Source organism: Pocillopora verrucosa, chromosome 4 (genome assembly GCF_036669915.1).
Source record: "Pocillopora verrucosa isolate sample1 chromosome 4, ASM3666991v2, whole genome shotgun sequence".
Lineage (NCBI taxonomy): Eukaryota > Metazoa > Cnidaria > Anthozoa > Scleractinia > Pocilloporidae > Pocillopora > Pocillopora verrucosa.
Genome location: NC_089315.1, coordinates 25,489,386 through 25,515,131, shown reverse-complemented (window position 1 = coordinate 25,515,131; position 25,746 = coordinate 25,489,386). Strand labels below are relative to the sequence as shown.

General features: G+C 36.5%; 4 protein-coding genes across 6 annotated transcripts in view; 2 read left to right on the top strand and 2 right to left on the bottom strand.

Moving 5' to 3' along the window:
• Window positions 1-2,488: 2,488 nt before the first annotated feature.
• LOC131776009 (large ribosomal subunit protein eL36-like) lies at window positions 2,489-5,230 on the bottom strand. The gene is made up of 4 exons (XM_059092140.2): window positions 5,146-5,230; window positions 4,733-4,835; window positions 2,691-2,825; window positions 2,489-2,607 (listed from the first exon to the last, which is right to left on the bottom strand). Exons 2-4 carry the CDS (start codon window positions 4,823-4,825, stop codon window positions 2,518-2,520), a joined length of 318 nt encoding a protein of 105 aa, XP_058948123.1. The 5' UTR covers window positions 4,826-4,835; window positions 5,146-5,230; the 3' UTR covers window positions 2,489-2,517.
• A 49-nt stretch (window positions 5,231-5,279) lies between these two features.
• LOC131776008 (phosphoacetylglucosamine mutase-like) lies at window positions 5,280-9,103 on the top strand. Its single transcript, XM_059092139.2, has 2 exons — window positions 5,280-5,834; window positions 7,032-9,103. The coding sequence occupies exons 1-2, from the start codon at window positions 5,366-5,368 to the stop codon at window positions 8,189-8,191; spliced, it is 1,629 nt and encodes a 542-aa protein (XP_058948122.1). The 5' UTR covers window positions 5,280-5,365; the 3' UTR covers window positions 8,192-9,103.
• Window positions 8,556-22,388, bottom strand: LOC131776007 (asparagine--tRNA ligase, cytoplasmic-like). Of its 2 annotated transcripts, XM_059092137.2 has the most exons (24): window positions 22,213-22,364; window positions 20,101-20,299; window positions 19,635-19,726; window positions 19,439-19,507; window positions 19,022-19,114; window positions 18,245-18,334; window positions 17,883-17,961; window positions 17,601-17,671; window positions 17,193-17,279; window positions 16,797-16,883; window positions 16,164-16,220; window positions 15,998-16,038; window positions 15,394-15,430; window positions 14,993-15,070; window positions 14,375-14,496; window positions 13,602-13,671; window positions 13,404-13,469; window positions 12,596-12,624; window positions 12,348-12,432; window positions 12,064-12,111; window positions 11,675-11,758; window positions 11,220-11,282; window positions 10,345-10,413; window positions 8,556-9,448 (listed from the first exon to the last, which is right to left on the bottom strand). In XM_059092137.2, the coding sequence occupies exons 2-24, from the start codon at window positions 20,276-20,278 to the stop codon at window positions 9,317-9,319; spliced, it is 1,827 nt and encodes a 608-aa protein (XP_058948120.2). In that variant the 5' UTR covers window positions 20,279-20,299; window positions 22,213-22,364; the 3' UTR covers window positions 8,556-9,316. The 2 variants fall into 2 exon arrangements, with proteins under 2 accessions (XP_058948120.2, XP_058948121.2); XM_059092138.2 differs by lacking the exon at window positions 20,101-20,299 and having other exon boundaries at window positions 22,213-22,388.
• A 222-nt stretch (window positions 22,389-22,610) lies between these two features.
• Window positions 22,611-25,746, top strand: part of LOC131775963 (DNA polymerase subunit gamma-1-like) — a 23,708-nt gene continuing 20,572 nt past the window's right edge. Inside the window, exons 1-3 of one of the 2 annotated variants that reach the window (XM_059092088.2) lie at window positions 22,611-23,377; window positions 24,170-24,365; window positions 25,248-25,496. In XM_059092088.2, the coding sequence (XP_058948071.2) occupies window positions 22,773-23,377; window positions 24,170-24,365; window positions 25,248-25,496 (1,050 nt within the window). In that variant the 5' untranslated portion in view covers window positions 22,611-22,772. The remainder of the gene's footprint in view (window positions 23,378-24,169; window positions 24,366-25,247; window positions 25,497-25,746) is intronic. The other variant, XM_059092087.2, reaches the window with a different exon arrangement.

The following is a 25,746-nucleotide window of genomic DNA, read 5'->3' as shown; positions in this document are numbered from 1 at the left end:
CATTTTGGAAGGGAGGGGACTGTAAGTTTTACCTTTGCTCGTTGACTCCTTCGCTTCTTGCATGAGCTCAGTTAAGATAAAGCTATATTCTCTCTGACAGAAGACTGCTTACTTATTTTCTCTACAGCAAAGAAAGGCTCGAAATCCTCGATCCCAGGTCATTCTTGCCGAGAAATCGTATTAAGCGATAACTCCCAGGGGGATGGTGAGTACTGGATCGACCCAACAGCTTCAGGGAGACCCTTCACAGTGTTCTGTGACATGACGACTGACGAAGGTAAAAAAAAGAAAACTTACATAATTTGATAAATAACAAATTACATTTTAGATAGACGTGGCTTTTCGTTTGCTGGGCTGCCAACATTAACCTTTACATACTTGAGAACTGCCTCTTTTATTAAGTTATACTCATACATAATGAAGGGCCTGTATCTAACATTCAGAAAAAATATCTTAAGAGCATAAATATACAAAATTTCTTTACATGAAAAGCTCTTCGTTTTGATGAGCGCGGATGTCCCAGATGAAAAAAGTACCATGTACTTATGCTTGCGATCTTTCATTGGGCACAATTTGGGCTGCAAAATGAAGTTACCTCCCCTTAATTGGGATCCTCTCTACATCTTCAAATCTTCATCACTCTGCATGCAACTCGTATCTTCCCAGGAAAGACTAGAAAAAATGGCGCTCTTTTTTTGGTTCGACGATAAAAACGTACGCAGCTAGAAAAACAATGCTCTAAAGTCTTGAAAAACTCCTCAGTCCCTTGACTTTCCGAAGATTACCTTAAGATTTTTCTTGTTCTGTGAAGTAAATGGCAATGTTCTGTTATGTTGTGCCCAACCACCTCTGTCATGCATTGCAAGCTTTAGTGGAAGCCCTAGGGACTTCTTCTGTCATGCATTGTAAGCGTAGTTGAAGCTCTAGCTTCTAAATTAACCCTTTTCAAGTTACTGACTGTTCGCCGTGATTCCCCCTCTTCACAGGTGGATGGACTCTCGTCCATCGCTTTACCATGAGAGATCCCAGTTCTTCAGATGATTCTACTTACGAATCCAACTCCTATCAAGAGATTCTACCCAAATACAATCTCAATCATCAGTTCCTGTTGAGGCATGGCTTTAGCAAGTTAAAAACTGACATGGGTTTCACTCAGATCCGGTTTTACTGCTTTAAAAAGAAGCCAGGATCAGTATTCCATATCACGACAAGCAAGAACATAAAGGGAACTGCAGTGGTGGACTTTTTCACAGTATCTGATTCTATGCCTGAGGCGTGTGGATCTTTTACTCGCTTTTCAGACGATAACTCAACCTTAGCCTCTATTTGTGATGAATGGGGCCACCCGAGTAACAATCGATGGGGACATAGATCTTACCGAACGGATGAGCGCCTCTTTAGGAGACCGCTTTTCCGCAAGGGGACTAATAGCAATAACATGAATTTCATTTTTTTCCGAGTATCGGGGGGCTTTCCCTATTGTTGTGATGACAGTGACATGGAGGCATCTTTGGGTGATACATGGAAAATATTTGTACGATAATATGAAAAACACTGGGCTAAGTTCACGAGCTTTAGCCGCTTTTCACTTACTGCAGTGACCAAGACTTGCTTTCCTCCTACAATACCAAGCAGATGGGGACATAGAAACGTATAAATTAGGAGATTCTTATTAGATCCAATACTAAATTCTCAGAACTTGTTATAAGCAATGAATGGCAGAAGTTTGCAGCCTACCTTTATTACTGCTGTATGCATTCTTATAAAATAATTAACCTCACACACAGAATTTGACTATGCCATTTCCAAAGTAGTCATCAACAACAAATAAAATACTAAACCAGGTAAAGTAAATTAAAGCAACTCCCTCTTGTATTCATACATTTTCAAGCGAACAGATATTGAGAAGACTCAAGCCTAACAGGTAGAGGTTGTTACCTAGATCTAACACCAAATTCTCCTAACTTATCTCAAAGGAAGTCTGTAGCAAAAAGAGGGTAGAATTAACAATCAGATCTTGGGAGTTTACCCTTCAACTCCCACAAGTGGTGAACCTCTGCCTATGATATCCATATGTTTTTCAGCTAATGGTTAAACTGAAACGTATTAGGAGGAAATTGTTATCTAGATATTACACCAAATTCACTTAACTAATTTAAAAGGAATTATGTGGCAGCACAAAGAGAGGATTAACAATCAGATCTTGGGAGTTTAAGAATTTAATGTAAAAGTGGGTTAAGGAAATAAAATTACAATTCAGTTTGTTTGCTGTTCTTTGTATGATCCTTAAAATATCATGGTTGCCCTCTGGGTATATATCTTTTCCAATTTTACCATGTTCAAGGGTCACATATTCATCAATGTATCTTAACACAAAATGCTACGCAGCCACATTGATCAAATAAATACTATGACACATGGAAAGCCACTTCTGATTTTTGTTAGTTGGCAAAATATTCTCTGCGGATACACAGACAAAACAACAAAATCCAGAGAAAAGAGACTTTTATTGACAATTTAATGCTGTTGTTGTTGTTGTTTTCTCATTGCAGCAATGACGCCTTGCATTTCTTCACGCTTTCTCTTTCCTCGGGTGTGGGTTCCCAGCTACAATGACATTTGAAATAACACTTGGTTAGAGAGTTGATCAAATCAATTCATGTCAAAAATGTTAAACAGCCAATAATTACCCTCTTCTTGACAAATTTCAAGGCCCTTTTATCTTTGCCTATTCTGAGCAACTCCATGCAACGTTTCTCATAAGGTGTAAATCCAACAACTTCACGCACAAGATCGCGGATGAATTTGACCCTTTTGTTACCAGCCTGGAAAAAAACAAGAAAGAAAAGTTTATAGATCACCAAGAGTCTTCATCTTTTTATCCTTACTGTTATAGGAAGTAGAAAGGAAAACACATCCACAAGACAGAACACAGTTTCTACCCAAAAGCACTCAGTTATAAGATTGGGGAAGTTTGAGAAAAATTGTCCCTTAAAATTCTCCTTCTGGACTATTTTAGAGCACTTCACAGCTCCCGAGAACAAGCCTAAATAAGTGCACAGCTATAGCAAAGAACCAGTAACCGGCCAAAACTGAAAGCAAGTATGCCACCTTCAGCAGCCTACTCACACATGTTCCACAAACATTGCTGATAAACAGTCATGCAGCTATTCAATTTCCATTGCCAGATTCTGTAGCACAGCCATTCCCAAGTGCGAGTGGAATTGGAATTAAAGACATATGATAACTCTATCATTAAACATTCTCCCTTAATTAGTAATAGTTGTTTGTATACAATGGTGACAAAGTAATTAAATGTTCAGTGTCTGATCTAGAGCATGCCATTGCAGGATTGCCACAGTTTGAGCAAATATGACCCTTTCAAATACCTGTTCTGGGTCATTCAGGCACACTTCAAATTGTGTTTAAAAAGAAAAAGAACAAGGAAATGTAAATTCTCCGGGTACAAAATCTTCTTAAAACAATATTTTGGTTTAAATTTCAGATCAAAAGTAAAGCAAGAACCAAAATCCATGGAAAGTAACATAGGCTCAATTTCAGAGGTTCCTGGGCACTAGTTTGAATAAATGCCATGGGGATGGAGGGGGGGGGGGGGAGAGAGAGAAGAGATAGAAAATTGATGACTAGGACAACTTGCCCCCCCTAGCTGGAAATCCTGGATCAGACACTGTATGTGACATATGCAACAAGATGGCCCAGTTAGTTTCAAAAATGTGTCTAGTAGGACTGAATGTTCAGGCATTTTCTGTCCTTGAATTGCAAAAAAACAAGCAAACAGTTGCTAATTGTTTACAACAGGAAGAGAGTGAGGAAAAAGTTTGTTACACTTTCTGGACACAACCATATCTTAGTACATAATATTATTTTATAAAATAATTCAAATAGTATGCACACTCTGATTGGCCATAAAACCATTTTACATCAGCGTATGTAAACACGGTTCTCATACTGAATCTTCTTGCAGAGTTCTCCCTGGTATTTATTTAGCAGTAACTCAGTTTCTTTAAGTTTGTTTTGAGTACAGTAATGGAAGAAGAAGATTTTCCTAATTTTTCTTTGGAGTTTAATTTTCCCAGTATTCAAGAAACGGCCGAAAAGCCAAATGAACAACAACAACAAGCACATCGCTTTCCTTCGTTGCAAGAAGAGGCTCTTTCATTAGTTATTTCATAAAAGAAATGTAAAATGGTTTCCGTGTTTACATAGCCTGATGTAAACACTTGGGAGGTTGGGAGAACACAAGATAAGCTGGAAACCACTCCGCTTTGCGTCGTGGTTTCCTACGCTTATCTCCTGTTCTCCCAACCTCCCATGTGTGTACATCAGGCTATGTAAACACGGAAACCATTTAACATTTCTTCAATATCATACTCAATAACAATACTAGCATTGGAGCAGAGGTTTGCTTTTACTCAGAACTTAGAATTAGAGAGGAACAACATCTCACTCTTTCACTGAGATCATACAGTGCACCTCACCACTATTCAGGCTATGTAAAGAAGCCATCATACAGATCTTCTGAAGCTGATGTTTCTAACGTTAGCCCTTCGTGAGAGCTGTGACAAAGGGCTAACGCTCGAAACGTCAACTTCAGTAACTTTTTAAGGTGGCCAATTTAAATTATCAACTCAGTTGTTAAAACTTAATTGTCTTGTTACACCCTCCAACGATGCAGCACCACAGTTAAAAGAATAATAGGAAAAAAACTTACTCCTTTTCTTCTGGATGGTTTCGGTTTCTGCACTGTTTTCGTGGTTTTGTGACCCTTGTGGAGTCCTACCGCCATTTCTAGGTTACGAGCCATGGTTTCTTCTCTGTTCGATTAATATTTGGATAAATTTTTAGTTTGAAATGCGATAATCAACGATAAAAGTTTACCAAATTCAACATTCAAGCTGTTTCAACCTTATGTCCCACATAAATTTGAAGCCTGTGATCAAACAACTTCGCCCAAACTTTCATTACACAGACGTAAGATGCTATGAGAAGTCAGATCGACTTGAATTTTAGAAAAAAAAAGGAAAATAATCTGTCTTAGAAACTTAGAAATAGCATTTTTATTTGTTACATGTAAAAGTCTATAATATTTCTCAAGGATGGCAAAGATGAAAGTCGATATATTACCTCGTTCGAAGAACACAACAATGATCGAAACGAAAGGGTAGAAGAGGAAGAGCCAGCGGTAATCAAGACTATATGATAGCGGTGAAGTTTTGAAAAAAGGCGTGCGCTGGCACTCGGGCGCGATAGAGATCTGGAGCCGAGATACCAACGTGTCTCCTTTCGTGAGGAAATTCAACGCTTCTTTTAGTGATTAGCCTTTACTTCTCAGTCTTAATCTCCTATGATTATGGATCCTTTTCTCCAGAAGGCTGCAGAAGTTAGTAAGAAACATCCAAAACCTGACATGAAATTCAGTTATGGAACCGCAGGGTTTCGTACGCTAGCTGACAATCTGGACTCTGTGATGTTTCGCATGGGCTTGCTAGCAGTTCTGCGTTCAAAGGCCAAAGATGGACAAGTAATCGGCGTGGTCGTCACTGCTTCTCATAACCCAGAGCACGATAATGGCGTGAAACTTGTAGATCCTTTTGGCGAGATGCTACAGCCATCTTGGGAGAGACATGCATCGGAACTTGCCAATGCTGAAGATGTGGCTGAAGTCCTGAGGGGGGTAGTCACAGAACACGGTATCGATTGGAATGTCCCAGCTAAAGTTTTCATCGCACGAGACACCAGACCAAGTGGTAAACAGTTCGTGCAGGCTCTAGCGGAAGGAATTGAAGCTTTGGGTGGATCGTATCAGGATTACGGTAAGGAGATAATTTTTCCTTTGGGGGAGGAGGGGTTGAATACCGAACGGAAGTAAAGAACCGAGCTCAATCTTTCGGCCATATCCTTAGTTCAACCGGTAAGATTTATTCTCTATCCAAGTTTAGTGAGAGTTCTCGTTTGTAAGTTAGAACTCTAGAAAGATTGTAATTCCTGTCTCCAATACTAACCAAATTGGACGACCTCTGAGCGCCGGGGAGTCTAGGAATGTTAAACTGTGGTGATATCATGTGAAGGTGGCCAGAAATATATGCAAAGCTGCTGAATAACTTACAAGGGTGTCTTTTATGAGAGCTTTGATTGTAGGATAAAGTGGTGTATTTGGACAATAATTGGTATAAGTGACATGGTGGCAGTGAAACTTGTAGAAACACCTTTAACCTTTAAACTTGCAAGATCTGATTGTTGATTCTCCCCTCTACCTGCTTCACATTTTCTTGTAAATCAGTTACGAGAGTTTGGTACTAGATCAATAAAACAACTTGTACATGATAAGTTAAGTATTCTCATCGCCCGTTTGTTGGATATTGTATGAATATTAAAGGGAGAAGTTACCTTTTAATCACTTGTGGGAGTTAAAGGGTTAAGACTCTAGCTGGTGTGACCTAATGCAATGTGTCTTCTCTTTACAGCTCTAGCAAACTGTGCGGCAGTAGTTTATTCTTAACTCCCAAGTAGAAAAGAAAAATCTGTGAACATCCCTGCACATCTGTTTTTCTTTTTGGCAGATAAACTAACACTTTGTTTTATACACCTGAATAAAAGTTAACAATGTGATCTTTAACTGTAAAGGGGGTAAGTTTGTAAAGAAACTGTGTTGCTGCATTGGTGGGAGACTAACAGGGTAATTTGGTGTTATCAACTGGGTTGAAGACTTAAATTGGCCACTGTAAAGAGTTTCAAAGCTGACATTTTGAGCATTAGCCCTTTGTCATAGTGAAAGACTGAAGGGCTAATGCTTGAAACATGAGTTTTGAAATCATTCATAGTGGCCAATTTATATTATCAACTCAGTCAATAATACTTAATTACCCTGTTTATCTTAAACTGTAATGGGATGAACACGAAACTCAAATTTCTTACCAACTGATGCAGATTTCCTCTATTAGTAGGGGTCTAAAGGTTACAATGTTGTTTTGAACCTTGAAATTTAAATTGTGAAATATAATTTTTTGTAGGTGTTTTGTCAACCCCTCAGTTGCATTACATGGTGAGATGTGCCAATACAGCCGGTGAATATGGCGAGGCCACAGAAGAGGGATATTACAAGAAGATCTCCAAGGCTTTCCTTCATCTGCGTTCATTATCAGGCAAAACTGATGTACCAGTTATTAAGCTGGATGGTGCAAATGGAGTAGGAGCTCTAAAAATCAAAGAAATGGCCCAGCACCTGAATGATACCCTCTCCATTTGGGTGTGTAATGATGGATCAACTGGAAAGCTCAACGAAAAGTGTGGTGCTGATTTTGTCAAGCTTCATCAACGTGCTCCTGAAGGAATGGTTATAACCCCAGGTGATCGTTGTGTCACATTCGATGGCGATGCCGATCGAGTCCTGTATTTTTATTTCAACAAAGAAAATAAATTTTGTTTGTTAGATGGAGATAGAATTGCCACCTTGATGGTGGGTTACCTGAAAGACAAACTTGATAAAACAGGAGTGACACTCGAAAGAGGTTTAGGAATAGTCCAGACAGCTTATGCCAATGGTAGCTCAACATCCTATGCCGAGAGCACCCTTGGTGTTCCTGTAGCTTGTGCAAAGACAGGAGTGAAGCATGTTCACCACAAAGCTGAAGAATTTGATATTGGAGTCTACTTTGAAGCAAATGGCCATGGAACTGTGCTGTTTACAAAGGATGTTGTGGCCAAGATGAAGGCTATTGTTCAAGACACTGATGCTGGCACTGAGAAGCACAAAGCAGCTGAAAAGTTTTTAAGCATGGTAGATCTTATCAACCAAACTGTGGGTGATGCCATGAGTGACATGTTAGTGGTTGAAACCATCCTTTATGAAAAGGGGTGGAGCTTGGAGGACTGGGGAGCCGCATACACAGACCTCCCCAATAGGCAACGCAAAGTCACCATCAAGGATCGCACAGTCATTAAAACAACAGATTCTGAGAGGAAGACTACAGCTCCAGAGGGGCTTCAAGAAGAAATTGATAAGCTTGTTGCTGGGTATAAAAGTGCAAGGTCCTTTGTACGACCCTCTGGTACTGAGGATGTTGTCCGTGTTTATGCAGAGGCAGACACAAGAGAAGCAGTGGATTCTTTGGCACGAGAAGTCTCTCAGATAGTTTATGATTTAGCTGGTGGTATTGGAGAGAGACCTTAATAGCACTGAACAGAAGTTTGTTTAATTTCACCTGCTGCAAAAGCAGCTGTTTTTCATACTTTTCCTCAGGTTTCAGATCTAAGAATATCCACTGTTAATAAAGTTTGTAGGTAGGGTACTTACAACTTCAGAATGAACTAATATATTTTGAATATGCTGAAAACTAATTCATTTCCCTGTAATTGTCAGAGGGTATAAACCAAAGATTTGCCACCTTAAAATTTATTTTTTTTTCATTGACTATCAAGACACGTATATATTCTGCATTTGCAAATTAGGAAATTAATAGATAAATTTGGAAGTAGAGTATTATGGGCAATACTGTGTTGTTGCATTTTAATGTGTATAATTTTTTGAAGGAAAACTGGTAACTAGGGTATGGGTTGGGAACTAAGAAAATATATTCATGCAATACATTGAAAATGCAAGACTTCTTTGTCTGTTTAAGAACTGGAAGCAGCAGTTACCCATCATCCTTTTTCTCCATAATGAGGAGAAACTGGGATGACTGTGGTTATCCCATAGGCAGCAAAGGTCTTTAGTGCTTTTCTCTCCGAGATGTTTCTGATAATGCATTTCATATCAGCTCATCTTTCAACATCTCCTTCAATACCAATAACCAAGGAGATGCTCTTTCTTTTGACTGCAGTATCAGTATGGTTATCCTCCACTTTGCATTCTATACCGACATGAATTTTAGCTACAGTATGATAGGAAAATCTGTCAAACAATCGAAGTCCTTTAGTTGATCATCTCCACCATTCTCATAACCTTAATGTTAAATTCAGCAATGACAATGTTGAAAAATAGGATGCTAGTCACCCTTGAAGGTGACTAGCATATAATCTGTGATTTCATACTGTACATGTAAGATTGATTTATCTGAATAATGCAAATAAAGGTGAAGTTTAAGTTGGTGTCTTAAAGAAATTTCTCAGCACATTTTGGGAGCACAATTCTTTATTTTGTGAGGCAGACACTTGAATTGTTATAGAAGTATTTTAACACTTAGTCTAACTATTATAACACTATAGCTGTTAAAGAACTGCCATAGGTACGCATTTCAGTCTAAGTCCCATATTGACTGGTTCATGGTCATTTAAAATTTTTTAAGGAACATCTTTTTTATGGTCGACACCTTCCAGTAAAGCGTGGGTACAGACAGACATCTCTGATATGCTGTCTGTTCAGCAGCCATGTGAGGAATCGCTCCAGTCCCAAACCATATCCACCATGTGGGCAAGAACCATATTTCCTCTGAGAGTAACAAAAACAAAAAAGAGGACACATTTATTTGTGAATTTGATCATCAAAATTGGGTGAAAACAAAAGGAATGATTTTAGTACATATTATTGGTGAAGTCCATATATCAATTTGTAACATGACAGATACTGTGAGAACCCTGATTGGTCTAAAAACATTTTTTTTTCCATCGGTAATCCCACAGAGCCTCCAGCTCATGAGTTGCAAACTGTTCTCATGTTCTACCAAACTAAGTGGGTTATTACACCAAGAGAAAGTGCAGTTTATTGCCTAAATAGTCTTGATTAATATTTCCAGAGCCTTGTGTTGGAGCCCATTGCTTTACTATACAGAGAGACTTCCAATTAAGTTTTGAAAGTAATTCCAGATACTGTACAAGTAACATTTGCTTTACTTCACTACCCCTCCATGATTGCTCCAGAAAACTCATGCCAGATTTTTGCTGTTTTTATATTACTTCAGTTTTGTTTTCACAACACTTGTACAAGATGCACTTTATCTTTAAATACCACAATGAAGAAAAATTCCGATGAAAGCTAATTCTTTAGATATTCACCAACATGTAAGCAGTCGTTTCTTCTTTAGTTATTTGTGAGAATAACTGTGAGTGTGTATTAGATTAAAACAATATTTTCAGATAGAGAACTTTATAACCCTCCATTTCCTGGACAGTGTTTTATTATTGCACAAGGTATTTTTGCACTTTTTTCACCCCTAAAAGTAAAAAGGTTAAAACTGGTCCTTGAACTCAGCTCTACTCAAACTCTACTTCCATTTTTACCCAATCCCAAAGAAAAGTGTCCTAAACAAGTGACCAGTAATCATTAATAAAACACACTGCAAAAAAATTTGCCCTTAAACCTTAAGTAAGTCAGTAGGAAAGACATACCTGGTCAGTGTACCAGTAGTAAGGGCTGGGGTCAATACCCTCTCTCTTGTAACCCTCCAGCAGCTCCTCCTAAACAAATCAAAGGTATAAGCATCAATTCAGGAACAGGGTAATGTGCCAATCAATTTGAAGCTTAAACATCCTGCCCACTCCCCCCCCCTCCCCAAACAACTGACAGGCATTCTACTGTTGTCTGTCCTGGTAGGTGGGGGATTTGAAGTCTTTCTGGTGGAATACAAGTATTTTACCTAAATATGGAGGTGTCCAAAGGTAAAGATTTCTCCTTCCCAAGTGGAGTAGCTCAGAAGATTGTTACTATTTGCCTTTCGCAAAAAAATTGGCCACCAAATCTAAACACAATGTTGGCCCCTGGGATGGTGGTTGAGGGAGGGGGGGATATGTTGAAGCTTGAATTGATCAATTAATTTAGTATTAACCCTTTTAACTCTGAAGATCTAATAGTTAATTCTCCCCTATCACTTATGTTATTAGATATAAGAATTTGGTGTTAAATCAAGATAACAATTATTCCTTTATAAGTTTGAGTATTCTTGTTGACTGTTTGCTGGATAATGTATGAAAACCATAGGGAGACTTAGGTTATTGCACATTTGCTTCAAGTTGTTAAACTAAAACATTATTAATTATTGGGAATGTTTGTGCTAAATTTATGACTTGAAAGGTTAAGTGTTCAATGGTGGAGAAATGCTCACTCAGTTTCTCACTTGTTTTTAGCTAAATGGAAGATCTCTTATCCGTAGGCCCTACTTTTTTAGGGGGAGTCACTGATGCAAGGATCATGGTATCAGGATGCTACACCAAACTACACTAAAATTGTAAGGAACACAAATATGTCATCCTTTCCAAATACTTACATATTCCCACATCCTCATGGATCCTCCAACAATTTCACCAACTCCAGGCATCAGGAGATCAACCTAAGTTTAACATGCACACTTTTAATGATGAGCAAGGCATGGATGCCCATAAGCAGGATGCAACCTTTGTGGTCACATTTTCCAAAACTACATGTACATGTAGATGTGACGAATATTTTATTAACCTTTACGTTGTCAAAAAAGGTAGTAGATGCTGTAGGAAATCTAAAGTGACTGACACACTCCACTACCTCTCAATCTTGGTTTTTGTTTTGTTGTGGTTGTTTTTACTTTCAATGCATTCCTATTAATTTGTTACTAACATTGACAAAAAGGGAGACAAAAAAAAATGTTTGAACAATAATTTTGACTAAGATAACGGATTATAGCCATGAAAACTCTGCATTTGTAGAACTTGGCTTACAGGCTTTCAAAAAACCTTGTGTACTTACTGATTCAGTCAGACCCTTGTCCTCTGGACATCTGTACATGTAGAAAGACTTAATGTTGGTAGGAAAGCGACACAGCAGGATTGGCTAGAACAAAAATGACGACAAAATTAAACCCCTTACATCCTAATATCATTATACATGTTCTCCACACTTTTCTATGTGCTTCAATCATGGGGTACTGACCAGGAGAAATTGCTGTACAATCAAGACCTACTTAAGTTAGCCATTGTTTTCTTATTCTCAAAACCCTAAGTGTTTGATTCAATGGTGATACTGTGAGGAGAAATTAGACACCAATCAATCTTAAGAGTAAATTAAAGGGTTATACAAAAAAAATTATCATAATGGTAACTATTTGGAGTTTATGAATGACTGAATGACTGATTTACCTCATTGATCTGGTCTGTCATCTTCCTTTCTGGCATCTCAGGAATGTCCTTAACAAGGAGACCCAAGAAGATTATCACTAACAGAGTACATTCCACTCTAAAACATTTTTAACCTAAGTTAAAGGACTCTATTATCAGGCACCTCTGAGAATTTATAGCAGTATCCACATTGAAAAAAAATTTTGAAACTCTATGAGGTGGATCCTCAGAACTGTTGACATATCAACTTGAAATCGATATCAAATGTCTATATTTTTACTCAGCAATCTACTGAAATTGCACACCTCTCCAAATTCATAATAGGTGCCATCTTCCTTTTTAATGTCATGTTCTTTCAGGTATTTGATGGCATCACTGTAGTTCATTCTCCTAATAAAAAAAAATGTAAGTTATAATATATATAAGTATTACCCAATAAAGAAGAAAAATTATTTGGAATTTTAAAAAACTGAAATCCAAATTCAATCCAAAACAACTGATAACTCTTTTTGAAACAATCTAAATATATTCATGCAGTGCTCAATGGACTTACCTGAATGGTCTCTTGGGTGGCTTAAAATCCTGAAGGAACACAAAAGATTTCACATGTAAGTTAAAAGTCCTTGGGATAATCAGGCTACCTTATAGGCACTAATTGTTATCTTAACATACAAATATTTTGAGAAACCCTCCATCTGTTTTTCTTCTGCCTTGCACATTAGAGCTAAATTGTTAACATAAATGATAAATATTGCCAAAAAAATTATTATTAGTAAATGATGATTATTAATAGTAACTGAATTATAATCATTGTTATTTATTTTTTATTTATTTGACTTGTACTGAGTACATAACTTATAAATATGATAAATAATAGTTAGATGACAGGTAATGTAAATTGGTAAGAGAAGAAGAAGAAAAAAAAACTGAAAATAGCAATTAAGTGAAGAGAAAAACTCATTAAGGGACAGTCACGACAGAGCAAGCTCCAACTAGGTGAAAGCCCAATAAAAATAATGGTAGGGGAGAATTTAAGCAAAATATAAATAAAATAGATAATTCACTAAAATATCAAAATATATGTATACAATATAAGAATTTACATGTAAAATATATATATCAATTCTTATTTAAACTACTAAAATCAACACTGACAAAAACTGCTTAAATTCCTAATGGAATATCACTTAGGACACAATGATTTCCAAGTATAAACATTATCCTGATCAAACGTTTCAGTAAGTGCTTTTTTATAAGTTAGTAATGACTTTGTACCTTTTCTATCTAATAACAAATTTTATTGTGTTACTTAAGCAGGATCAGTTTCTGTGGTTTTCTAAAGATTTCTTGCCTGTACTTACTGGATTAAATTCCTTGAGTATGTCTGCATGGGGAGATTTCAGCACTCTATCCACAACATCACATACCTGAAAGGACAAATAGAAGTACAAAAATTAATTGATGACCTCAGTTTACATAACATTGTTATAAAATATGACACTTGGATGATAAGTAATCAGAAAGCTAAACCAATAAACAGATCAAGTGTGCTTTCATACCAAATCTTCAATTCTGTCCAGGAGATCATCAAATGATATAAAAGGACATTCAGCTTCCACATGAGTGTATCTGCAAAGAGAAGAAATAATTATAATTGCTTTTTGACATGAAAATGCACTTTTAATCTAAAATTGTTGGTTAGTTGTTCTACTTACTACATAATTCAACTTCCAATGCTTTGCACAGTAATTAACTGAAGATGACAGAAGTTTCTTCGAAACATGTTTTACAGACTCAAAAGTTTTGTCACTTTCTTTAAATTCTTGACTTGCCTGCTAATATCAAGGCAATTTTAATCATTTAAAATCATGTAGCCTGGCATCATGTTTACACAATGAAAGCTGAAATTCTGGACTAGCTACCTTACACGCAATTTCCTACATTTCCAAGAATCAAGGAGTGGGAACCAAGTGCTACATGGGCATGCTAACCACAATTGGCTGCTTAAGCAGACTGCATTTAAAGCAATGGGCATATATTGGGTGCCACAGATTGAATTTGTTTTATTTTTCTAGTTTTTGCTCTTTTAGATGAGTCAGTGGATGCTTGAAGGCTCGTGTTACAAATCTAGGTTGCCTAAATTGCACAACTGTCAGTTGCCTGTGTCAATCAGTCTCTGCAAGAACACAGCCTTGCAACTAAACTTGATCTGATTGTTAATTCTCCCTTCTAGCTACTAAACATTTCCCTTGCAAATTAGTTGGGATCATTTTGTGTCAGATTACAATAACAACTTCCACCTGTTTGCTACAGGTAACCAACCAGCACTTACTCTGACAAGTGCCTTCTTGTACGCGACTGTTCAGCTCTGTATGACTGAGCAATACAGAACACATCACCAAGTGCTGGGATTACTGTCTCCAGGTAAAGCTGGGATGACTGTGTCAAATATGCCTAATAATCACATCATACAATTTAATATCTAAATTCATCAAAAGGCATATTCACAATAGTGCTTGTAATTATGAAATTCAAACTGCCTCTGACACAACTATCTCAATGAAAATCAACTTTTCCAAATCACGCCTCTAGTTATATACAGCATTACAGAAAATTTGTTCTTTTTTTAAAAGATCAAGTTCTCTGAAATCCCACACCTTAGTACTTCTGAATAAGCTGCCACACATTTAAAGGTCACAGCCTTGAAAAAATGTTAACTAAAAGACTAAGATATTTCCTACACAGAGTAACTGAAAAATAAAAAAATGCAGTGTTTGATGATTGGTCAACAGTACAAGCAAAGAAATTTTACTAATAGCCTTGAGTAAACCAATTTTCCTACATACATGTATCACACTGATATCTGATGGAAAATTACCCATTGACCAACAAAGGCCTATAAATTACCTAATTTTTTGTACATAAGCAACACATAAAGTTCAAAACTTACTGGTTCACCAAAATAATTGAAATCAAAGAGAGTGGATCCTCCTTCCACTTGTGTTTGCACCATGGTAGGTGGAAATACCTGTCAGAAGACAAATAAATACAATTTAATATTAACTGATAGTATTCTGACTCAAACTACAACTAATTGTCAGTAGGAGTATCTGTTACTTACATGCATCTTTCAAACTTAACCTAACTCGTTGTTCTCATCACATATTACTTAATTATTGTTTAAGATGATCTCAAATGAAAATGGTATGGTGCTGGATGGATTTCCTATTATGGACAAAAATTGAGAAAATATCATTTTTCCTGTAAAATGTACACTTATTTGTACGTATCACCTGTAACAGAAAATTAATTGACTTTTAGTCACTTCTGATTAACTTTCAAATGTGTTACCTCATCATAACTGCGATTGAAGTAATGAGCTCTGAAACTAAAACAATGAAGTTCTTTGAATACATCATTGCAAGTTAGCTTTCTATTATTGGGAACTTGAACTCTCAGTAAATTGATCAAAATCTGGTATTAACCTTATGACACTAATGTTATAATAGTCCAGAAAAGAAATGTCTCCTTGATTCAAATGGAATATATCTTGAAAAATTATTCATAATTGCATAGTAATGTTCATCAAATTGTCAATGGTGAGTCTAGATTTTGTGCATTTTTCCAAGATCCCTGGCAGCAATAGGAATTATGGCAGAGGTGATCCATGGGGGTATGTATGTTTACTTTAACCACTCTCACAGAACACATGCCCGTTACCATATTCAGAGAGAGGATACAAGGGTTGTAAAACCAATGATTGCATGTACATGCCTATTTATGAAGCATTGTGGGATATTTACCATTTTTGGATGACTATTAATGGCATATTAAGTGACAAGAGTGATATTACTGTCCTGAATCATTCCAAAAATGTCCTGTTATTAAAGACACTCAAAACATGTGGAGTTTACATGACACTATGTTTAATCTAAAATAAATGTAGCTCACTAACCATTGCGTAACTGTTGAGCGCATTCTCAGGATCTTGGAAACCTAAGATGTACAAAATGACTACATGTAGGTCAGGATGCAAAACCTGTATTGTCAGTATTGCCTCACAAGCAAATGCGTCAATTCAGGAGTGAGAAATTAAAGGATAATTTCAATATTGAACTCACCGTTTCACCTCTGAGCATAATATGCCGATTGTCAAGCTGAGTGTCTATGGCAGATTCCTGTTGATAAATTAACACTAAATTAGCAATGCTAAGCTTTTAGTTTCAGCCTTTTTTCATCAGAACTCATGTTATTAAGCAATACATGTAATCTTGCATTATAAAACCTAACTTGTAAATATAAGAAGTGAGAATTCACATCTTCAATGAATTGCTCCAATCTTTTTGAGTGAATAGCTATCTTTAGATATGTAACAAAGTTAGAAAAAATGTTTCTTGGTAAGAATATGAACAGTAAAGATAGTAAAACTTCTATAAAAGTCTGCTTCCAGGCTTTCCTGAACCCTGTACTACATACAAATAACTGAATGTGAATTTGATTTATTTTAACCTTTTCACTCTCAAGATTTCATTTATTGAGTAATTCTTCTTATTGTCTACTATGCAATTCTTGTGATGTTAGTTTGGAGAATTTGATATTGGATCAACTAATAATCCCCTAATTGATATTTGTCTTTATTCCTATTTCTTGTCTGCTCGATATTGTCTTGATATTGTGAGGAGAATTTCTGTCTTGGTCACTCATGGGACTTAAAAAGTTATTTTTATAACTTGAGCATTCTCAGATCTGCTGACCTCGTTCACCAGGTTATCAACTCCACCAGCAGGGGAATCCCCAACAAGTTCCCAGAAATCTACAGCCATTTCGTGTCCACCTGGAGCCTGAAGGGAAAAATTAAGTTAAGCTGAGATATGCATGAAATTCATTTCAACCAAATGCAGGAGAACACCTCCAAGACAAACATAGAGCAGGCTACCAAATAAGCCTTCTTTAGAATCCAGGGGAAAAGAGTGCAAATTAGGATTTTTAAAAGACTAGCAGGTGTGGATCAAGAACTGAAACTGATATGGTCATCATGGAACAAAATAGAACTTAAAGCCTAGGATGTAGAGAAGTAGGAAAGGATCATGAACGCCTTATTCCTAAAAGAATATTGAAGGCGATGATGAAGAAATAAAAAAGTGCCTTACTGTTTTTCCTTCTGGAAGTGCCTTGATTACACCATAGAGACACACAGAGGCTTCAGTGGCCAATGTTACAGCCTCATAGGTCTGACACTGAGAAGTGAAAAAAAAAATTCAATACTCTAAGATATGGTCAAGATTTAAGATATTATTAATTCACTTTAGCTAGCTTTAACACGATCACCAAAATTTTACATTTAAATTAATAATTACATTCAAGTGTTACACTTTTGCTTGGAAGGAAAAAAAAAGGGAAATTAACTAAACTATTAGAGGCTATTAGCTCTAATAGTAAATGTACTAACATTAAACTTTGCACACATTTGAACAGGGTGATCTTTAAAGCCACAGTGTACCCATGTTGACTGAATTTTTTGACAAGAATAATCCAAAGATATAATTTGTGTTGCTTACCAAAAGATCTGATAAGACACACTGAAGAAACCCATTGCCATCTCGAAGAACTATAAACATCAGGTTTTTACCTAGTGCAAAAATATAAGGGAGGATATAGTAAAACATATCAATTTATCATCTTACTATAACATTCAGTTATACCAAGAGAGATAAAAAAATTCAGGCTATTTAATCTTTTCAATTACTTTACAAGAAATCATGGTGGGGCTGCAGCTTCTGTGGAGCCACAACCGTGACCTAACAACACCTTTATAGACTATACTGTCCATAGAAACTCACCTTGTCTTCGGAGTCTGTGAACCCAACCAAATACCTTCACTCTCCTGTCGCGGTTAGCTACTGACTCACCAATCTGTATCTGTTCAAATTATTTCAAAAATAAAATACACACAATTTGAACAATTCATAGTAAGAATACCCTAGAAAGAAATTAAAATTAGGTTTAACATAAACTTGACAACAACAATGGAAAAATTTATATGCACCTTATTTCCTTCCACATTATTTTTCAGCATTAATTTTAAGTGTTCAATAACAAGTGGATTTTTGCAGCCAGAAATAAGAAAGTTCCACGTACAGATTAAAAGCAAATGATATGTAAAGTGTAGTGAGCTCCACAATGCATGTGTTTAAATGCTTACCCTTGTAGCTTTTGGCAAACTCTCATCCTCCTTAATAGTAATTTTCTTGGCCTCTTCCAGATTCTTCTCTCTTTGCTGTGCTTTTTCAGCCTACCATGTGACGTAATGTAACACTAATTAGTAACTACATTAATTTTATACTGTTATGCTCCAAAACTGCACATTCAAAGGACTATAAATGTAAAGTGAGGTTACTGCAAAAGTACTGCCTGCACTGGTGAAATCTCCCTCATGTATGAACATGTATGTATTTGTGATCAGTATTTAGACAGGGTGGCTCACTTCAGCTCAGAGCTGATTTAACCCATTGGGCCCATATAAACAACAGTAAGGCCAGACCAAAACACTGGGAGCTATGTTTCCTACTCTTTGTGAGAAGTGTGTGGGTTTTTTAACATCCCAGGGCTGCTAACCAGTAGAGAAATGATGCAGGAGATGGGGTCTATGGCTTATCTTCCTTACCCAAGAAGACTAGAATGTCTAACGATCTGCTGATTATGTCGAAGCAAAGGTAACACATTCTCCTCAGTTATTTTAAGACCATGTGAGTTGGTCCAGTCTAGGGCTTGAACCCTCAACCTCTTGCATGACAGTCCAGCATTCTACAACTTGAGCTAACCAAGCTTGATTTCCTAACAACTCTCTGTCTGCTTTGTTTGGTTCAAAATGCCAATGACAACAAGGACATTTCAGTTGAATGTTTGATGTCAAAGTGCATTTTTATTGATTAGTACTTTAGCATATCAATTATACTGAATGAGAAATAGATTCCATCACCTCCTTCTTCTCTCTGTCTTCTGACTTCTTTTTTTCCTGTGCATAAATCTTGGTCACTTTCTTCAGCTGAGCTTTGGCAAGTTTTTCATACCTCTGGAATCATAGCAAAATACATTGATCAACCCAAAAATGCACTCTTTAGTTTAAAAATATATGCAGGATCATTTATCATACATTAAATAAGTAATACTCATAATAGCATTAAGAATGCATTATGTGGCATTCTTTGGAATTCTGGAAGTCAACAAAAAGAAGGAATGTTTGGTAAAGAGCTGCAGGAACAGAGAGGAACAAGGATTGTCAAAGAAGGGGAAGGTCAGAAACAATTCTCAATTGCCTAGAAATAAAAAAACTGATTCATTTTATAATAAGCTGGAAATTTTGAAGAGAAAGGAAATTAATGAGCGCTGTTAATACCTCTCCATCAGCTTTCCCATCCACCATAATTTGAGGAAGAGGTTCCTCTCCATCAGTGATGCGCAAAGCCTTGCACAAGAAAAAAATTCCACATGTTCCCATCAGTTATATTCAATGTATTTCCAAACCAACAACTAAACAGCATTAGAATAATTGACTAAATGTAAACTAAATTGTGTCATGGTGGAAAACATACCTGCATAACAGTTTTAAATGGTTTTTGAGCAGATCCATCTCCAGACTCATCACTTCCTTCTTTTTCTGAAGTGTAGATCACTGGGCCATTGGCTAATAAAGAACAGTTCAAAAGGGGAAAAATGATATTCTATAACAACCGTAGCAAGAATACCCTGTTAGACAAATCTCTGTAAGGAGTTTTCCTTTATAAGTAATTCATGCCACATATATACTGACCAACTAAGGTAGATTTCTAATGAATCAAATTGAAATGAATGAAAAGGATCATTAACTAAATTTTTGGTACATTATAACCATAAAAATTAACTCCACTTCTGATTAAGCACACATGCTTTTTTTATATCTTCATGCAGGCTTTAAAAATACTGACAGAAAATGCCACCTTGAAACTAATGATCTATAAACTGTATCAATTCCATTACAAGAGTATGCAAGCACATAAAAGAATGCAACACTTCACTAACCTATGCTCTTAAGGGGGCAATACATTCTAATGGCCCTTGTTAAGCTAACTTGGTTTGCACTGTCTTGAGCATGGGCCTTTATGAGCCTATATGGCTTACAGCAATGAGCCGAACGAGACAGCTTTAGGGTGCATAGCCAGGTCCCCCTTCGAAGATAGGAAAGGGAAAGGTAACGCATCTCTAGCTAACTAGCTAGGACCTGGAAAAAATTTCAAACAGAGAGACTACTATATCTTGTGGAATTCTATAAGAAAAATTGTGTGGAATTTTTGAAGGTGATAACAGAGTGAAAAATTAAAAAACCTTTTTGGAAAAGTCATACTTGAGTCCAAGAATTATAAAAAAAGCAGATTAAAAAATTTTTAGTTGGAGCAAACCAAAACAAGAAATATATATTTTCAGATGTATGGGAACTAATAAACAACTGACTCACAAAATTTGCCATAAAGGTACCTGTGTTCCTAAGTGTTGCTAAAATCTATCAATATGAATGTTAACAATAAAGTAGGGTGTGAGTAAGATTGCAGAACAAGGGTTAGCTTTGAAAAAATACACGTCTCTGAGTTTTGAACATAGTAAAGCAAATTCCTGCATTTAAAAAATACTACAAAACACTAATTGGCTGGAAAGTTTGAAAAATCCGTCTGTCCAGAAGTTTCAAAATTACTGTTACTTAAGGATTGGTAGTCTTTCCTTGATATTCTGGTGTATATTTTTTTATCAAATTTATCAAACCTTCCCTAACTTAACCACTTAAATTACTAAGCAATTTAGAGTGCCATTATTGAATAGCCCCTTTTCATATGACTCCAAAATATCTGGCTAAATTAATCTCAGTGCAATTTCATTGACACAGAAGCACTACTTTTGTTTACTGTTTCTGAAGAAGATAAATAAATGTAACTGCTCTGATAATACCACAAGTAATTAACTATTTAGCCCCAAGAAGTGAAGGAATTTCCCCTTTAAAAATTGATACATTTTCAAGCAGATCAGTGATGAGAAGAAAGACAAAATATCAATAACGAATATTGTCTAATTAACTCCAATTTCTCATTTGTATGGTAAACAGTGGGGAGAGTTAATATTTAGATCTTGGACTGTCAAAGGGCTTTGACCTCTAAAAGTACCTGGCATCTAATTTCTCCTTAAAGATTTCACCGCTGGAACAATCAACAAGGTCAGGAGAATAAAGGAAATGATCACCAACTAAAAAAAGCTCTTGAATATATTGTCAAACAAATTATCCTTGTCAGTACCTCGAGAAATATGCGGAGAACAGTATGGAGAATATCATACACATGTTAGGGAAAAAAGATAAACTATTATAACAATTATACTAGACTAAGCTAAAATTGGTAAACGACCTACAAGACTTTGTCTACAGAAATGCTTGATAATTGTATATTCATTTTACTTTCAGCAATTTTAAAATTGCTAAGCAATAATTATCATTACACTTTGGCATGCTGTGTTCACCAATCAGGATACGACAGATATCATGATAATTAACATAAAATATGTAAATAGCTAGCCAAAACTATCCTTTCAAAATATGGTAACATTGACTTTCTCAAATGAAGAAAAACATGCAAAACAACTTAAAAAACCATCAAAGCTATGAACTTGATCATGTCATGCCTGTCCTAGCATGTACATACTTTTACTTTCGATTTCAGAAGCGGAAGAAAGAAATGAGAAATCAGTCCAATGGACGATAATTGATTGCTGGGAAATTGAAAAAACCTCTTACACAGTATTTAGGTTTCTTACACGTAATGCAAGAAGTGTGCAGCTATAAATAAAAGTATTTAACCACAGTTCCCGGACACCTAACGAAAACGGTGTGGTTAAACTGTAGCCATTTTTTTTTTTCATGGCATGAAAAAAATGGCTTCGATTAATGTACAAATTTTGCACGCGATTATTGAATGGCTTGAAAATCAACCAATGCCTGACCTCAGTTGGATAGAGTGCTCGAAAAAACAGCTGTAGTCTTTTATCAAACGCCGTGTTTCACGAATTACTCGAGAAATCTCGAAAGCTGGTTCAATATCTGTATAGCACTCTTCAAGAGCTTATTCTTCTGGAATCACGTGGACCTTCCCTTACCTTGTACGTCCATATTTTCCATGTCTGCGCTCAAAGAATCAGCAGCCATTCTTTTTTCCTCTTTCCACACTCTTTAAATTAAAGTAATCGGTTAAAAGAGGGAAAAGTTATTGAATTACTCAAATTTTGTACTCCTTTTTACAACTACTCCGACGGGTGTTGCATCAGGCAAAAGCGTGTCCCGAAATAAATGTGTCAGCGGATTTCCGAGTAAGGTGTAAATGCAGGGGTGAGGGAAGGGAGGTAGGGGATGAAACAACTCGTGTTAAACAAGCTTTGAGGTAATTAACGGGACTGATAAGACTTTCAGATATCTTTTAAAATATTTTTTGAAATATAAAAATAAAAGCCAACATATCACTTCATATTTAGGGGCTGTTATGTACTTTTTATCGGAAACATGCGCATCACTTAGCCCTCCCTAACTAGGCAACATTGCTTTAATGGCGGCAAGGACGCCCTGAGATTGACTACTGCATCGTTCTGTAGGATTTTTATGTATTTCACGGAAGTCCCTCGCTGAATGTACGTGATTTGCAGAGATGACAACGTCATAAAAGATGTATCGTGTTTTTGAAGCATTGGTTCGTAATTCACGAGCTGTGGATCGAGTTCCACTTTGCTATCGATGGTTGGTGAGGCACCGTTGTTCTTCCAAAATCCAAGATGACTCAAAAGCTGCAAGTTCGGAAAACGAACCAAAGAGGTTTAACCCTTTAGAAATTCAGATGCTGTCTACAGAATTACACAGTCAAGTATTTTACGGTAAATCAGAGGCTTACGATTCCGAAACGGTCAAAACATGTCAACAACATCTAGGGGTGCACAATTTGTGGAGCAAGACCGGATCAGTTCTGCCTGATGTCGATTTCCAGCTTCCACCTTTACAAGGTTCAAATATTGATGAGCACTTTAGAACGATCGCAGAAGAGCAGAGCAGACCATATTTTGAGAAAGCTCAAATGTTAGCGGAAACGACGCTGTCAGCCATACCAGATGAATGGAACTTTTCTCCGGGATGGACTAAGTATGTGTATGGTGACGAGGGATTGGTCACCTCCCCAGTGGATGTGCCGGAAGATGATGCCTTGATCTTTGATGTCGAGGTGTGCATGAAAGAAGGACCATTTCCAGTGATTGCAGTGGCTGTATCTCCTAAGGCGTGGTAATGATAAGTGATAATTTATGTCCCAGGATTTATTATAACATTCAAATGTACCCCCTTCTCTAATGACCAACTTCTACCTGTTACTGTTTTTAAGGACAAATGTTCATCAGCACTGCACTGAACTTGTTTTAGTTTATGAAATTTCTACCAACTTTACACCCTAACATCAATATGCTTATTCTCTGTACAGTTCTTTATACATTTCCCAGGGTACGGACAAGGGGAATTTGTTGAACAATCAAGAGCTTTTTTTCAGTTGGTGATCATTTCCTTTATTCTCATTATCTTAATGTATGATCCAGGGGTGACATTTAAGGAGAAATTAGATGTAAATCAATCTTAGGGGATCAAAGGGTTAGAATGTTTCAGTTGCTCACTTTGTAAAATAACACACAGCTTGTTTTGTTGTTTACACACAAATACCATATCACAAGTTAATATGACCATATTATTGTTAGGAGCATTTGTCCTGAATTCAGCAACCCCCTCCCTCCCATAATTACAGGTGTAAGTGCCCTATCTTATCCTATATTTGAAATAAATGCCTTGACCAGTGACTACATTGTAGAGAATTTATCATGCACAAATTCACAATGTTTACTATATGATTATTGTATTTCCTCTTTTATGGTATTTTTCTTGATCAGATGTAAATTTGTTTAATTATATTGTAATTGAAATTCATTTTGGACAATAAATAACCCTTTTAATTAGCAATAGGTTTCTTTAAAATTATAGTGCTTGATGCTTGCTTGTTAAAGTAACAGTACTGTGTTTGCTGCTACTTAGGTACTGCTGGGTCAGTCCAAGCCTTGTGGAAGACAAGAATTACAACATGTTTCTGAGACCATCTCCTAAACTGTATATTCCATTGGAACTGCCCAAAGATCAGGAGTGGAGTTCAACCAAGTGGAAAGAGAGGCTTGTTGTGGGTCATTCTGTGGGATTCGACAGATCTTTTGTAAAAGAACAATATTATATCAAGGTATGATTGGTTGGTAATTGTTACTGACAGTAGTTAAACTTAGTAAATTGATTGATTTATTAGCCCTTTTAAATCAAGAGTGACCTTATCTAATTTCTCCTTATGGCAATACTGCTGAATCATTCATTAAGATCATGAGAACATAGGAAATGATCACCAACCAATCTAAGAAGCTTTGATTGTGAAACAAATTCTCCTTGTCAGTACCAGAGGAAAAGTATAGAGAAGAGTTTGGAGAATATGGATACTGAATAGATGTTAACCTGCTAATTCCCATGAGTGACCAAGATGGAATTTTTCCTCACCAAACCAATACAACAATATCAAACAGACAAGTGACGAGAATAGAGAAAAATATCAGTTAGGGGATTATTAGTTGATTCAATACCAAATTCTCAGAACTAACATCATAAGAATTGTATAGCAGACAGTAAGGAGAATCACTAATGAGATCTTGGGAGTGAAAGGGTTAAAGTGTAAACATTTAAAGTTTTTTGACTTGTATAATCTTACTCTGTTTAAAGGAGATAAGGTAAAAGGTTAAATTCTGCACTTGAGCAATATGAACCACCAGGTGCTGGTGCATGCCCATGCAGGTTTTTGTAGCATTAAATGATTGTGGCTAGTCCTGGTTACGATGCTTGTTGATAACAGTCCACCCTATAACATTTTGGGCAGTGCCCAATGATACTCCTGAATTTGAAGTGGTGTCTAGCCCAAGAACACAACATCAGTGCTTCTCTGATGGTAAGGTATATTAGGGGATGATATCTTTTGGAGTTAATGCATTATGTTGCTACTCTAATACCCTTTGTAGATATGTAAATATTGAATGATGTCTCATGTTATTCATAATTGATGTTCTTAACTGTAACACTTAAGGGACCTAAAACATACTTCTTGGACACCTTAAGTTTACACATGTGTATCTCTGGCTTGACAAGTCTTCAACGCAGCCTTTGGGAATCAGCTAAGGCAGGACGCATTGGAAAAGTGCCTTGGATGCTGATTGGCTCAGGAAACAAACTTATAGACCTTCATAACCTGTATTGTGGTGGGAATGAATTAGACAAGTCATTGGTGAAAATCTTTATCGATGGAACACTAGATGATGTGAGGGCAAACTTTCAGGTATGACAAGGGTTTAGGAAAGGAAGGTCTGAGATACATGCAATACCCCACTGTTACAGAACATTGTTATTTATCTATTTATCAACAGTGACATATTGAAAAATACTGTATGCATGTATAGCTGTAAATTCTGCAGTGTGGGACTTTGTTTTAAAAAATCCTGTTTGAAGTGTTTTGGAACATCCCAAAAGGCAGAATGGGATTTGATTTACAAATATTGTTATAAAAATGTTGAAAACGTACCAACATA